Source organism: Phoenix dactylifera, chromosome 1 (genome assembly GCF_051530095.1).
Source record: "Phoenix dactylifera cultivar Ajwa chromosome 1, Ajwa_hap1_PhDact_Kaust_v1.1, whole genome shotgun sequence".
Classification (NCBI taxonomy): domain Eukaryota; kingdom Viridiplantae; phylum Streptophyta; class Magnoliopsida; order Arecales; family Arecaceae; genus Phoenix; species Phoenix dactylifera.
The window spans coordinates 2,871,396-2,888,251 of NC_143190.1; the positions used below are offsets into that span (position 1 = coordinate 2,871,396).

Here is a 16,856-nt window from a genome sequence, read left to right on the forward strand (position 1 = left end):
GTATGCATCATGAATTGTCTCTTACTTGTAGGTAATTGTAACACATAGGGCTCGTTTGGTTCGCAGGAAGCATTTTTTCTCATAAGAATATGATTCCTGAAAAGTAGATTTCTGGAAAGAGGATGCCTGAAAAAGTACTTTTGGCATGTTTAGTTGACCATGAAAAAGTGATAGATTTTCTGAGTGCTTATATTTGATTGACCATCCACTTTTCTGAGAAAGTTATGTGTAATTCTTATTATATTCTTATAAAAATTAGGTTTTTAACACCTCTTTATGCTGAAGGGTATTTTTGGAAAAAATAATAATGTTTCAATTTCCGGCTCACGGAAAAGTAACTTTTACATGTTTCTCATGGAAAAAACTTTTTCATGAAACGTGAGAATCATATTCTTACGGAAATACAACTTTTCCGTTTCTCTCCTTTAAAAACTCTAACAAACAAGAGGCATTTTTTTACTTTTCCATTGACCACATTTTTTTCCTTTTTTTTTTCGCGAACCAAATGAGCTCATAATGCTTCCACAACCTAGATTCGGAAAATCCTTTGCTTCCTCATGCTCACCTTAATCTTGGTAGCCGATTCTCAAGCATCTTGGATCTTTGGCCCATGCCAACATATGGCTAGAGGGAAATAGTGGATTTTTTAACTAGCTTTTAAGCAAGCAGATGATATTAGATGATAACATTCAAGAGATCAAATTTTATTGGTCGGAAGGATTTTAGTTATTCTTCGAACTGTGCTGATGAAATTTTATAGTTTAGAAGTGCTTATCTGTGTTGAGAAATAATAGCCCTATATCGAATAAGCTAAAAAAAATTTTGGTCCTTATACTTTCAGATCTATTCATCTAAATGTCTAAAGATAGAATTTTAAAATGGTATCAGCCTACTGATATTTTTTTTATAAAAATATTTTTTTATTCTTTTCTACGTCACATGATATAGAATCCTGGGAAACTCATCTGTCTCGTTAAACCAAAAAAGAAAAAAGAAAAAAGAAAAAAAGTGTAGCTATGTGAAAGGAAACACTTGGGTGGAGGAGAGAAAGATGTATGTCTTGTGAGATTACATGGATAGCCAATGGCAACTGTAAGTTGGTAAATAGTAAGTGTACATTTACTAGTTTCTATAATATAAAGATAGACATGAGGACAATGAATTCTGTGTGCGGTTTCAGAAGGACCGCAGGCAAATTACGGTGCCATCACCATACGGTTTGAAAAGGACAAATCACCATTCAAAGGAAACTTTATCCAACAGCTGTCCATCAGCAATCACCATTCTCAGTAAAGCCACAGAGAGCTGCTCTCATTGGCATGACTGTAATTCTCCCAAAGCTTTCCTTTGACCATGCTCTCTGTGCCTTTCAGGTACTTGTTAGTACACACAACAGCAAAAAGCATCTCTGACACAAGCATGAATGACATCTTTACAAGTCTCTCCACATTCAGAAATATACTGGAGAAAAGCAAAAAAGTTGATCAATCTAAAGACTTTACTGTTCCACCAAGCAGCTTAATTTAAGACATAAATCTAAATCTAGTGAAACATAATCTAGAAAATTTCATTATCTTGTCATGTGCCACCTGCAGAGGGAATCTTTCTTTGTCAAGCTTTTCTAAGGCAATCATGCCCTGAAAGTTGCAGCAGAGATTCCTGTAAGCTCAGCAAGATTAATCATTGGAAGTGGCAATGGCTGAAGAAAGAAAGAGGTTTCACCCAAGGTGAAATAAGATAACATAAATGGGTGTCCATCAACATATATGCCATGAAAGAGGTCTTGGTTACATATTTATGGTCATTTTTATATATTTACTTAGGAGCTGGTGGACCCTTGTCAGCAACTGAACCAAGGATTGAGCAGGCTAGCTGGTTGATGGCAGTAGCCAGGCTATCCATGGACTGGACACTGATCTCTGCCTTTGACTGCTCCATCTTGGTCTTTCTCTCCTTCATCCTCATGAGATCCTTATGCCTTCTCATCTCCTTCTCCTCACTAGCTTGGAATGGTTCTGCTAAAATAGAAGCACATTTGGAGATTGCTGAACTTAGCTTATGGGACTTGTTCTTGCTGCTGCTTCCTTCTCTTCTCCTCTTCCTTACAGATGCGTTTGAATGCTCATCATCATCAGAATCTGAGCTATGACGCATCTCCAACAAAAGGAATGGAATCAAACAAATGAGTGATTATAGAAAGCAGATGTAAAGAAGAATAAGTGAACGAAAGCAAGACCCTTAGGATTAAGTTTAGGGCCTCTTAACTCTATTTTAGGTTTCAGTCAAATGGAAACAAAGTAATGAATAACAGAAGAAACAGAAAAGACTTCTCAAAAAACAGTATAGATGGAAGGAGAAAGGTAAGTGAATAAGAGCAAGAGCTTCAAGATTGGCCTAGCCAAACTAAACTCTAATCTAAATGGGATATTTGTAAAAACGAGTAAAGAGAAATAGTCATTTCTATAATCAGTCAGCTTCATTAGAATAAAATGAAATAAACCCTTGCAGCGGAAGACAGAAAAGAAATGAAATTCCATTTATTAAACAATGAGAGAGCCATCAATGCATGAAGAAATCATTAACAAAAAATCTGAGCAGTTCATATAGAAATTCAAAAATAATCTAAAAGTTGTATTCAGAAATATTCAAGCAATAAATGCGAGAGAATGAGAATTCAAATAATTTGTCTAGAAGATCAAATCTGCAAGAATTCATCGAGCAACACTAACATAAACAACTATAAGAAATGGCCGCATCAATCATAATATGAAATAACTATATAACTAGAGAGAGAGAGAGAGAGAGATTTACCTATGATTCCTGCTGCTTGAGCTCCTGGGAGCGCATGAGGAGGCAGCAATGGTGGACTTGGTGCTTGTGGTGTAGAGCCTGGCCTGTTATGTTGCATCATTGGAGGCATTGAAGCTGAGATGCTTGCCATATGCCTTTCTTCTCCCACTAATCCTGCTACGTTAGAAGTACTACCACTCGCTCCCTCAACAGTACGTCCTCTCTCCACCACCTCAATCAAAGCCTCATATATCTCAGGCAAGAGATTGGAAGGTAGGTTCCTCTCCTTCCTTTGATGCCTCTCAAGCTTCCAATAAGACAACCTATCACTCCCTTCCACTCCGAAACTCATCTCATATGTTCTCACCTTCTTGAAGTCCCTCATGAGGTTATCCCATCTGTCATTGCACTGGTTTTGGCTCCTATAGCAACCATGCCTCCAACAATAGTCTTCCACCCATTTCCACCTCGTCTCTGATGGTCTGCTGCTACTGCTACTTCCACCCATCCTTTCTTCAGTCTCTTTTGACCTTTGCATCCTCCTTTCATTGCCAATCTTCTTTGCTTCAATCAAAACCATAGTCTCAATGAGAGTCCAGTTCCCTTTTCTATACTCCCTTCTTCTCTCTTCTCCTCCCACCACCACCAACATACTTCCGTTATCAGTCATTTTCCACTTGCACTACTCATTGTACATGGCTCTCTATTCTTTCCATCTCCTCCTCCTTGGACGCTTGATTTGATGTTAATTATTATTGTTGCTGTCCGAACTACAAACCTCCAAACTGGAATCAAAAAATGGAGCACGGGGAGTTTTCATGCCATTGATGGGGGGCTATGATTGCATGCACATAAAAAAATCAACACAGGACATACGAACAAAGCATGTGGGGATGAGAAAAAAATAATAAAAATCCACTCTTCGTAGAGAAATTATTAAATGGATCAGATCAGGAGAGCAGCCTAAAGTCACTCGCCATGCTACCATACCCTTACTTTGATCTTAAATAGGTACGGTAATGTGGCGAGTGACTATTGGACGGGTCCACTCGATCCTATCCATCTAATAATTTTTCTATATATTTTTTTCAATCTGGTACAAGGAGTACACCCTTTAGCTTTTCCCTTTTTTAACCTTCTCAGCCTTTTTTATGAACTTTTGATATGATTTGCGTCTCGCTTGAGACTTTCAGACTTCAAGCTCCCTTTTTTAAAGTCCCCAGCTTACTTTTTGGTGCCATACCCCTCCAGTGCCAGGAAATGGACTCCTTGTGTGATTGTGATGAACACAGGCTCACACACACACACACACACACACACGCACGCACGCACAAAACAGTGGGTAGCCAACATCGGGTATAAAAAAAAAGCCAGCCATCATAAGAAAAGGCCAGGCAAATCTACTGCACCTGTCAGCTACTGCAAACAGAGTAGATCTCCATAAAAGAGAGAGTAGCTTTTTTTTATTATGTTATTTTTTATCGCATCACTTGGTTAATTTTTATTGTACAATATTACTTTTGGCATATGCATCTAATTATTATACTTTCACCACCTTATGCATTTTGGGAGTATCAACCGGTGCACAATCTTATATAAAATTATGGTAAAAATATTAATTGGTGAAGTGGATGAAACCTTTGCTCCATAAAATTATCTGCCAGAAGCAAGATGGTTTTGTGAGAGGTAGGAGCATCTCTGACAATATCATGTTGGCCCAAAAGATGATGTGGAATCTTCAGCATGCCCTAAAGCGGAAGAGCCTGATAGCTGTCAAGCTGGACATAGAACGAGCTTATGACAGAATTAGGTGGAGCTTCCTTAAGCGTGCCTTGGAGAGTCTTGGTTTCCACAAGACCTGAATTGATTGGGTGTTGTGGTGTGCTCGGGGACCTAGGTTTTCTATTCTGGTCAACGGCACATCGTCCCCCTTTTTCAAATCCACCATGGGGCTTCGGCAGGGATGTCCTTTATCCCTATACTTGTTCATCATTTGCTCTGATGTCTTGTGTCGGGCACTACGGGCTGTGTGTGCCGCCGGAGAGCTGGAGGCTTAAGTCTTAACTCCAGGGGGGCCGCCGATATCTCACTTACTCTTTGTCGACGACTGTCTCCTCTTGATGGGGGCATGGGTAGCGAATGCACGGGCCCTCAGGAGGATGTTGGCTGATTACTGCGTTGCGTCGGGTCAGAGAATGAATATCTAGAAATCCACCATCTCCTCCAGCCCTAGCACGTCGCCGAGGTTCGACGGGGGATCCGGAGGATTCTGGAGATGCCAAAGCAGGACGGGACCTGGAGCTACCTGGGTGTCCCAATCTCAGGTAGGAGACTACAGGTATCTGAGTGCGCAGAGCTGGTGCAACGGGTTCAGAGTAGGCTGGAGGGATGGCGGGCAGCGTCTCTATCTATGATGGGTAGGTTGACGCTGATCAAATCTGTACTTGGCTCCATACCCATCTATCTCATAGCAAACACTGTGGTGCGAAGGACAGTGCTACTGAAGATTGAGCGGCTACTGCGGATCTTCCTATAGAGCTTGCATGGAGGCGGTCGGGGGTGCACTTGGTAGCGTGGAAGAGCATCTGCCTCCCATTTAGTGAGGGCGGCCTTGGGGTTCATCTCTCTTGGAGAGACGGGAGGTATTCTGATGGGGACATCAGAGCCCTTCATCCAGATGATCCTGAGCCTCCGGATTGAGCCAGACCCGTTTATTTGCATATTTATTTTATTATTTATTTTTGGGCTTATTTGCATTCTAGGGTTTATTTGTGGTTTATTTTATTTCTGGGCTTATTTGCATTTTAGGGCTTATTTGTGGGTTCATTAGGATTTATTTCTGTGTAAGGGGGGTTTATGCAAGTTGTGTATTTGGGCCCTATATATAGGGAACTATTTTCATGATTAGGGTTTAATGAATGATTAAGAATTTCTTTTCCCTACGTTCTTTCTTCTCTTCTTCTCCTCTCCTTCTCTATTCTTCCTGCGTCTCTACAACCTCTTCTTCCTTCTCCTTCTCTTGTTCTTCCTTCTTCTCCTCTTCCCCCGCACTGGTGCTGCATCAACTTGGTATCAGAGCCCCGGCTTTGCCTCCGTTGCCAAAGCCACGATCGAGCATTTTCTCCCTCAACCTCCCACGGTCCACTGCCCTATTTATTCACTCCACCAAAAATCCCACCCGAGACGTCATCTTCGTCTCATCCCCTCGGTGCTCACCAGAAGAACACACACACACACACACAAAAAAAAAAAAAGGAAGGTCCCTCTCTCCCTCTCGGCTCTCATCAGAGACAAAAGGGGGAAAACCCCTTTCGTCGGGCCCTTCCCACTGGTCGCCAAGCCCGCGGCCACCACTTCCACCGTTCGCCGCCGGCTGCACCGCACCCTACCGCCGCTCTGTGCCATCTCGGCGCCACCGACCTGCTGTGACCCCTCTCCACCGTTCACGTTTCCGCTTTCACCACCGGAAGACGCTTGCCGGAGCCGTGACCACCTTGCCGTCGGCTCGCCACCGGACGCCGCCGCCTGCCGGAGCCGCCCGTCGCCGCAGACCACGGAACTGCGGCCGAGATCACCGCCCTCCGCCACGGCCATCGAAGCCCCGCCCCGCAGCCGCAGCCGCAAGGGTCGGAGAGACCTCCCGAACTATCGGGAGGTTGAAGCTGCTTAACGGGTAAGCCTCGCACCCGTTAACCCGAAACCCGACAACCCAGGTCCCACAAAAAAAAAAAAAAGAAGAAGAAAAAAAAAAGACGCACGTGACCGCACGTGCCGCCTAAAAAAAAAACAAAAAAAACCTTTGCACGTGACTGCACGTGCGTGCAAAAAAAAAAAAAAAAAAACCTACCTGTTCATCTTTCCCGATCGGCTGCCCCTCACCACGTCTCCGCCAAGCTGCGCCACCACGCCCGCCGCCGTGCGACGCCTCCTTCAGGCGCCTCTTTCCCGCGGCCGACCGCCGACGATCGAAGCCGACCGTCACCGAGCCCCGACGACGCCCTCCCCGCCGAGCCGCACCACCTGCATACCCTTCGCCGCCTCCGCCCGTGCCGCTCCGCCTTTGCCGCTTCCGCCCGTGACGCCTCCTGCCGCCGACGAGATCCGCCTCCGCCCGTGCCGTCTCCTGCCGCCGCCTCGCCGTCGCCGTCCCCGTCGCTCCCGCGACCGCCCGATTGCCACCACCGCTGCATCCTTCCCCGCGCCCGCGTGCTCCACCACTGCCGCCGTGCGCCGTTGGCCGCTGCCTACTCCGGACGGACCGCTTGCAGCGCCCATCGCCGAGCCTTCGTCCGAGCCGCTCCCATCTAGCTCTCATCCGCGATCAGGGACACCCCTGTGTGCCAGGCTGCCAGCCGAGAGGTGGCATCAGGCCACATCCGAGCCCGACCGGCCTGGCCCAGTTGTCCTCAGCAGGCCGCCAGCCCAGGCCCGTGCACCGTGATTTGAGCGCGGCCCAAGGCCCTTGGCCGCAGGCCCTGTTTCAGGCCCGATCCAGAGTGTTCTTCAGCCCATTTCAACAGCCCAGGAATCCTTGTGCTGTAGATCCAGGTCCACAACTCCAGCTAGCTCTGCAACGGACGCTTCCGGTTGACTGCATCCGTCACAGGTGATAGGTTTCTACTTTTTCTGGCTTGTTCATTTAATTATGTTCTGGTTCTCTTGCATGATAGCCACATTTTGAAAACCTACTTTTGTTGTCAAAATTTAGAATATAGAACCCCTACTTTCAAACCCATCCTATTTGCCCTGTTAAAATCTAAATATTAAATTAGCACACCCTAACAACTGGATGCTTCTCAACATTCTTCGATCATATTGATTTAGGATCAGAACAACTGTACTACTTGATTGCAATCTAACTTCTTAAATTGAATAATCTTAATCCTTAATTCTGAATAACCGAAGTAAAAATCAGCAACATTTAAATTTTAAGTTATTATTGTGAAGACTTGCTGATTTCTGAAGTCATAACAGATTGCATTAGTAGGTTGTCCAGCATCAACTTTGGTCCTACATTATAGTTATTAAGGTTTCATTAGTGACACTGCATTTCACATCATCACCCAGTGTCATCATTGCATGCCAACCTGTAGTGATATGGAGTACTATCTCAGTCAACCTAAAACCCCTGTAGCTACCATGAATTCCGACATTTTGAGGTCTATCAAGGAACAGATCGTTGCCATACGGGCTGGATACAAGGAATTCAGACAAGAGATCCGTGAGCTCGTGCAAAGTTCTAGGACCCCTAAATCGCCAACCCCTGTTACAGCCCAACCTAAAATCGGTTTGGTCGCACCACCTGTAGTCCTTCCCCACTCTCCTAGGCACCAAACCCAATACTCTAGGTGTCAACAATTCGGCCACATAGCGCCCCAATGTTCCACTAAAACCTACTCGATTACTGAACCAGAAGTTAGGAACCAAGAGGCCGAATATGTCGAAGAAGTCTATGAACCAAATATAGAAGACTATGAAGAAGACTTTGAAGACGAACCTATAGAATTAGATTTTGTCCAAAATGATTTCCAAAGGAAGATTATTGATCTAAGTACGACCAAGTCATTTCACATCACTACTGTGGAAGAGATAGTGACAGATATTGAGAGTCAGTCACCTGAATTGGCACTTGTAGCTAAAGATACCCATGTGGAGTCCAATCTTGAACATTCCCCTATAGTAGTTTCCCTTCTAGAGGAGCTTAATGATGTAGTCCCTGATGATCTTCCGGATGCACTTTTTCCGATGCGTGATATCCAACACGCAATTGATCTAGTTTCCGAAGTATTTCTGCCCAACCTTCCACATCATAGGTTCAACCCAAGTGCATATGCTAGGACTTGGGATTTAATTTTATCGACAGTTGAGTTTGCATATAATAGTTCGGTTCATAAGTCCATAGGTATAAATCCATTCGAAGTGGTGCATGATTATAAACCTAGGCAACCCATAGACCTGTTTTTCATGTCTCATCAGTATAGAGTCTATGAGTCTGCACAATTAATTGCTTCACATCCACATTCATTGCATCAAAAAATCAGCAATTGTAGTCATTTTAATAATTTAAAATATAAATTTCTTGCTGATTTACATAGACGTTATAAAGAGTTAAGTGAAAAAGATTACGTCATGATAAGAATTAGGCTTGAACGATTTTCTTCAGATACGTTTAAGAAATTGCAAACTTGTAGTGCAGAACCGTTCAAAATCTTAAAGAAAATCAGTTCGAATGCATATGTTGTGGATCTTCCTGATGACTATGGGATTAGTGCGACATTTAATATTGAAGATTTGGTCCCATACAAAAAGATAATATTCCTGCCTTCTGACCCCTTTATTGATATACCTGCCCATGTTGGACACCCTGCCCTATTACCTGCTGTTGAGCCACCACCTCCCAAATTTCATGCACGCAGAGAACAAATAGAACATATATTGGATGAGCAGGTTATTTCAAGCAGGAACGGTGGTTACCAACGTTACCTTGTTCGGTGGAAAGGTCGACCAAAGTCTGATGTGACGTGGATTTCCAAAGCACAGTTGCAGCGCATTGACCCCGATCTTCTGGAGCAGTACGACAGCCGGCCAGACCTGTACTCGACGGGGTCGAGTTTTTCTCACCCGGGAGGAGTTGATGGGGACATCAGTGTTAGATGTATGCCCTAGAAGTCAATTTGGCTGACACATTGTTGATTCTAGGGACATAATTTTGTACTTGACTATTTATTATTGAATAAATAAAAGGCATTTTTTCATTCATATTATTTATGTGTCTATGAATCGTCCAAGGAATTAATAAGATGATGATACATATTCCCAAGAGTTGAGAATTTGAGCCATGTATCATTGGTGATTAATTTCTAAATGCTCCTGATCAATGGATCATCACGAGGACGGTGATCGATCCGATCAGTGCACAGATCACTTTCCTTCTGGATGGACGAGACTTGAGTCCACAGTGTAGGGACACTGAAGTGATAGTGCAGGTGCTTGTTAGAGAACAAGGGTACTGAGCGTGACCAAGACAAGAAGTCACTTGGATGTCTATCCACTCGTCAGTGACTTGCTTGATGTTGCAGTAGTGTGACTGGTCCTTTGACCTGCGGTGCTTCGGCTACTCACAGTGAGGTTATTGTAGTTTGACTGCACATATACATGGTCTCTAGCCATATGGGTCCATGCAGTGTAGATTGGCTGCAGTAAGTTCACTGTAGGAGTAGGGTATGCACCTATAAGGAATCTATCGACCTTGATAGAAGAGGAGTGATCCTATGTGATTTGTTAGACTGAGTTCTAAGACCTTGGCCAGGGCAGTAATATAAAGTGGAAAAGGAGTTTTCCACTATCGAACTCAAGTCGAATAAATCTTGACATATGACAGACGATGGGGTTTGACGAGTTGTCCATGACCTCCGTCCTGTAGGGATCCACGATAGTAGGACTGTATCACATGTTAACTGCACCTAGAGGTTCATCATTCCATTCTGCTGGGTAGCCACTACATGCTGCTAGGTGTCACTGGTGGATGGTGGGACTCATAGGGATTATCTTGATGATCGATAAACCCTAATGAGTTGAGTTGGAATCGTTCCAACCCATTGAAAGGAGTTTTCAATGATATTGAGATAGAGATCACAATATATCTCACTACCAGTCAGAATAGAACCTATGGGGTCACACACACTAGAAGTATTGACCGATCCGATGGTTGAAATCGTGATTAGGAATCACATGTAATCAATTTGATTGATAAGAAGTTGAAGAAAGGAACAAAGGGAATTAATTAATTGGACTTAAACACAAATCCTACTTCGGGTAGGATTTCTAGAGTCCTAATTGGATTAGGACTAGGAATCCTAGTTGGAGTAGGACTGGGATTCCTATTTTGAATAGGATTCCTACAATCCTAATGAGATTAGGAATTTTGAATTGGATTCCTACTTGGAGTAGGATTCCTAGAAATCCTAATTGGATTAGGACTTCGGATTCAAATGGAGTCCTAATTGGATTAGGACTAAAATTAAACAAATCCTAATTGGATTAGGATTCCTTAAGTCTAAATTAATTAATAATCTAATGAATCAACATGACTCCTAATTGGATTAGGATTGAAGAGTTCAATTGAGTCATGGTTCATTCAAGTCCTAATTGGATTAGGACTAGCGTAGATTGAACCCAATATGGTCAATCCTAATTAGATTAGGACTTAACCATAAGAGAGGCACCCAATCCTCTTTGGAAGAGGATTAGGGCAACACAAGAAGGAGGGATCACGCCCCTCCTCCTCTCCTTGTGTGCGGCATGAAGAGAGGGGCCGGCGCCCCCCTTCCCTCTTTGGAAGATTGTCTTGGAGCTCCTAATTGTTAGGAGCTCCACTCCTTATAAAAGGAGGACTAGGGCCGGCCCCAAGGAAGAAGAGCCCTCTTCCTCCAAGCCGTGGCCACCCTCTCCCTCTCCACCCTTGGTTCAGCCGCCATCAGCAAAGGAAAAGAAGAGGAGGCGTCTCCCTCCTCTTGGTCTTCTTCCTTGGCTTCAGCGCGTGTGAAGAGAAGAAGGCTGCGAAGGGATTTGATCTTCTTCTTCTTCTTCAAGATCCTTCTTCTTCCTCCTCTCTAGTGCAATCAAGAGTTGATTGAAAGAGAGGACATCAGCCATCAAAGCTATCTTTGCAAGGGAGCTAGCACCCCGGTGAGATAGAGAGCTTGGATCGGATCCTGCTTCGTGTGGATACCCGTAGAGGCCGGACGTTTGAACGGCTTCAAGCGAACCCTCTTCCAAAACCACGAATTCAGATTTGCGGTGATCATCTACCCGCGCAAGGTGAAGATTTGATCTTCCTAATAGTTTTAAAAGTTTTAATTCTTACCTAATTACGAAAGGTCTCGAAACAACGTTCATGCGATGAGCGTCGAACCCGTGCATGCCGATTCCGCTGCCATCTGAAATTTTTTGAAATATCAGCGGCATGGGCGGGTTCCCAACAGTGGTATCAGAGCCTAGGCTTCGTAGATTAAGGTAAGAATTAAATATCTAAAGGCTTATTAGATCTGAAAATTGAATGATCATGCATGCTGAAAAATTCTGCATGCAGATTTTTCAGGGGTGCTGATTTTTGCATGCTGATTTTTATGTGATAAAAAGATGATTCTAATTGCATTGTTAATGGGATTACAAAGTTTAGAATCATGATTAGCATGATCAGCGACCTATGTCATGATATAATCAGTTAGTTTTCAGATCTGAAAATTATAATTGTTGCATACGGTGATGATCATAGGATTCAAACCCTTTTGGTATCAAATATAATGACCTGCGATGTGATCTGCGATGTCATGTAATTTTTCAGATGCTTGCATGCATCTTATTTGATGTTTTGAGAGGCCTGCGTGCCTCCTAAAAGGAGATGTAATTTATTTTTATTTTTATTTTACATCTGGTTGTATTTCTGTGATGTGATGTACATCAACGATCAAGTTCAAGCAAAGGCATGAGATGAAAGGTGATCCAAGCGGTTGATGGCGATGGGATCAAGGGTTGATCAAGGATCGAATCAAGGAGGCTTGGAACCAATTCAAGAGTTGAAGACCACTTGATCGATTGATGTGCATGTGCTTGTAATACGACCTAATTAGAATCCATGATCATCACCTATTTAAAGTTTAACTTTATTTGATGCTGCGATTATAACTGCCTGTGATGTACCGTTTGCATGAGATGTGAATGCGAGTCAGGTAGATAGGTTTACATGTGATGTAGCAAACCCAATTGAGACCTAAATCAAAATCTCCTCAATCAAGTCGAGAGTGAACCGACATGAGCAAGTCATATTAGATTAATTGATCTAATTGGTGTCTAGGAAAGCATGAAAGGTGGTTACTTAATTAGGACCTTACTCTCTGAGTAAGGGGAGCCTCCCACCTGCTTACCTGGCCAATTGTTCGATTACCTCTTATGAAGGGCTCAAGTTGCAAACACTAAGACCCGATTAACCAATATTAAGTCAATAGGTCTTCCACTGTAGTAGAGCTGCTAAGGCCTTTCTGATGTTGATTTGTCTTGGCTGGACACAGTGGTCAAGTTGCATCGGGGGGCTGGACCTCTCTATAGACATGAGATGTTGTAGGGTAAAGGTGGGGTTAGGCACCAATAACTGTTAGGTGAGGACCCAATGACGACTTTATTCCTACGGTTATACGGTGGGTCTGACTTAACTAAGAAATGGGACCAATAACTGTTAGGTGAGGTCTTCATGGCTTAGAGACCAAGTTACACTGCAACATGCTTGAGAAGCATTGTACAAGAGTTGTACACTCATCCATCTATGTGTCATCAATAACTGTTAGGTGAGGTGGCATGTAAATTGGTGGGACCGCAGTACCCACTAGAAACCCTAGTCGTGTGGGATTTCCGTTTCCCTACCAGGGGAGTGTGAGGGATTCGAGAAAATAGTGGGAGTTACATTTGTTCTAAAAGACCTTAGAACAGATTAGGATCAAGTACAAAAGTCTAACTAGAATCTTTACTCTCTGCAGATACAATGTCGGCTTCAAACCCTTTGACCCGTATTCTTGAGACCAACCGACTGACCGGAACCAATTACAAAGACTGGCTTAGAAATCTCAAAATAGTTTTGGACTGTGAGAAGATAGGCTACATACTCGATTCAGATATCCCCACACTACCAGCACGTCCTACTGATGTTCAGCGTGAGATGCATAAAAAGTGGTTGGATGATGACATAAGAGTTAAATGCTATATGATGGCATCCATGTCTAATGAACTCCAATGCCAGCATGAAAATATAAAGACTGCTAGGGACATACTGGCACACCTGCAAGAGTTGTATGGTGAGCAGAGTCGCACAGCTCGTTTTGAAGTGTCCAAGAGGCTCTTCAAAGCGAAGATGCGCGAGGGGCAGTCTGTCCATGATCACGGTCTGACCATGATCAAGGACCTAGAGGAGCTTGAGAAGCTCGGTATGGACATGCACAAGGAATTACAAGTGGATTTGATCCTACAGTCACTTCCTGATTCATTTGGTCAGTTTATAGTAAACTACCACATGAATAAGATTGAATGCACTAAGACTGAACTAATCAACATGTTGGTAACTGCTGAGGGAGCCTTGAAAGGTTCAAGGGGCAATGTCCTTGCTGCTGAGTTGACTTCTGGTTGCAAGAGAAAGTCTACTTGGAAGAAAAAGAAGCCTGCTAAGAAGCAGAAGAAAGACAAGAAGTCAAAGAAGGAAGTTCAAAAGAAAAAGGCTAACGACAAAGGAAAATGTTTCCACTGCAATGTCGAAGGCCTTTGAAAGAGAAACTGTCCTTCATACCTCGAGAGCCTGAAGAACAAGAAAGGTGACACACCTTCAGAAGGTATAGACTTGCTCATAATTGAAACTAATCTAACGGTTTCTTCTACTTCTAGTTGGGTTATAGATTCTGGTTCTAGTGCTCATTTGTGCACTACCATGCAGCGTCTAAAGGAAAGTAGAAGGCTGGCGGAAGGTGCGGTAACCCTTAGGATTGGCAACAGGGCAAAAGTTGCTGCTGTGGCTGTGGGCACCTACCATCTGCGACTACCGTCTGGATTTAGTTTAATACTTAGAGACTGCTATTATGTACCTGTTGCTAGCAGAAATTTGATTTCTGTTTCATGTCTAGCATAGGAAGGTCATGTTTTTACATTTGACAAAGACTGCTGTTCTATTTATTTAAGAAATAAAATAGTCGCACGTGGTTTCATGATCGACAGTCTCTATCATTTACATATGGATGTATCTGTGAATGTTACCGAGCAAGATATGAGTGCCAAAGGATCCAAAAGATCCAGAGATGAGATAAACCAAAGATATTTGTGGCACCTCAGACTTGGTCATATTGGAGAGGATAGGATGAACAAAATGGATAAAGATGGGCTTCTCGGCTCATTGACTTCCGAGTCATATCCAGTTTGCAAGTCCTGTCTTCAAGGAAAAATGGCTAGACTGCCCTTTGTAGGACATGGGGAGAGGACCACTGAAATACTTACCCTAATACATACAGATGTATGTGGCCCATTCGATGTGCTTGCCAGGGGACGTTATTCTTACTTCATTACCTTTACCGATGATTATTCACGGTATGGGTATGTGTATCTTATGAGACACAAGTCTGAATCTTTTGAAAAGTTCAAAGAGTTCAAGAATGAAGTAGAAAAACAAACTGGAAAACCTCTTAAGGCTCTTCGATCAGATCGAGGAGGAGAATACCTTAGTGGGGAATTCCGGGACTATCTCAAAGAAAACGGTATAGTCTCACAATGGACACCTCCGGGTACACCTCAACTCAACGGGGTGTCAGAAAGGAGGAATCGGACCCTATTGGATATGGTCAGGTCCATGATGAGCTTCACTGATTTACCTATGTTCCTTTGGGGAGATGCCTTATTCACAGCGATTTATTTATTGAATAGAGTTCCCTCTAAATCCGTTCCTACCACACCGTATGAGATATGGCATGGTAAGAAACCAAGTCTGGGTCATCTCAAGATTTGGGGATGTCCGGCCCACGTCAAGCGACTACAGGCGGACAAGTTAGAGGCTAGGACCATAAGTGCTCGTTTTATAGGATATCCTAAAGAGTCATTAGGATACAATTTCTACATCTCAGAGGATCACAATGTGTTTGTGAGCCGTCATGCCATCTTCTTGGAAAATCAGTTTATCCTTGATAGAGGCAGTGGGAGGAAAATTGAGCTTGAAGAGAAAGTCTCTGAAAAGCAACGAGTTATGGATCCTATAGAACCCATTCATGAAGAGCCAGTACACGATGTCCCTCAACCACCTCGTAGATCTAGTAGGGTCTCCCATCCTCCCGATAGATACTTAGGTATACTAGAAGAGGAAACCGAGAAAATGTTCCAAGTGGGAGATAGGGATCACATACAGGATCCCAAAACCTACAAACGAGGCGATATCTGATATCGATTCCGAGAAATGGCTGGATGCTATGAAGTCAGAGTTAGACTCCATGCATTCCAACCAAGTCTGGACCTTAGTAGATCCACCAGAAGGTATTGTACCTATTGGATACAAATGGATCTACAAAAGGAAGATAGGTTCGGATGGAGAGGTAGAGACCTATAAGGCAAGGCTTGTGGCGAAAGGGTATAGTCAACGCGAAGGCATTGACTATCAGGAGACCTTTTCACCTGTAGCCATGCTAAAATCCATCCGAACATTGCTTGCCATTGCAGCATTTCATGATTATGAAATCTGGCAGATGGATGTGAAAACTGCTTTCCTGAATGGATATCTTGATGAAGATATCTATATGGAACAGCCTTTGGGTTTCACTTCCAGTGATGGAGATCACAAGGTCTGCAAGCTGCAAAGGTCCATCTATGGACTAAAGCAAGCATCTCGGAGTTGGAACACTCGTTTCGATGATGCAATCAAAACGTTTGATTTCATCAAAAACGAAAAGGAACCGTGTGTTTACAAAAAGGTTAGTGGGAGTGCTGTCGTTTTTCTCGTACTGTACGTAGATGACATTCTCCTGATTGGGAATGATATTCCCATGCTAACCTCGGTCAAGGTCTGGTTGTCAAAAGAATTCTCCATGAAAGACCTTGGGGAAGCATCCTATATTTTGGGAATAAAGGTCTATAGAGATAGATCTAAAAGGATGCTTGGCCTTTCACAGAAAATGTACATAGAGGAGGTGCTGAAGAGGTTCAGCATGGAAAACTCCAAGAGGGGTCTCTTACCCCTAAGACATGGAATTCATCTCTCCAAGAAGATGTGCCCCAACACATCTGAAGAGATTCAACGCATGAGCAAGATCCCCTATGCATCAGCAATAGGGAGCCTCATGTATGCCATGCTATGTACACGACCTGATATAGCCCTTGCTGTGAGTGTCACAAGCAGATATCAGTCGAATCCAGGTGAAGAACACTGGACAGCTGTGAAGAATATTCTTAAGTACTTGAGAAGAACTAAAGATTTATTCTTGGTCTTTGGAGGATCATCAGAGTTAAAGGTAGAAGGGTACACAGATTCAGACTTCATGACTGATGTCGAT

At 43.4% G+C, this 16,856-nt stretch overlaps 1 protein-coding gene across 1 annotated transcript; it reads right to left on the minus strand.

The window, feature by feature from the left end:
• Positions 1-1,083: 1,083 nt before the first annotated feature.
• On the minus strand, positions 1,084-3,731 carry LOC103719291 (uncharacterized). The gene is made up of 2 exons (XM_039114640.2): positions 2,812-3,731; positions 1,084-2,138 (listed from the first exon to the last, which is right to left on the minus strand). Exons 1-2 carry the CDS (start codon positions 3,458-3,460, stop codon positions 1,816-1,818), a joined length of 972 nt encoding a protein of 323 aa, XP_038970568.2. The 5' UTR covers positions 3,461-3,731; the 3' UTR covers positions 1,084-1,815.
• Between the last annotated feature and the right edge of the window lie 13,125 nt (positions 3,732-16,856).

Coding starts and splice junctions, on each gene's coding strand:
- LOC103719291 (XM_039114640.2), bottom strand. CDS start 3,460: ATGACTGATAACGGAAGTATGTTGGTGGTGGTGGGAGGAGAAGAGAGA. Junction 2,139..2,811: donor TCAAGCAGCAGGAATCATAG/GTAAATCTCTCT, acceptor GTCATAGCTCAG/ATTCTGATGATGATGAGCAT.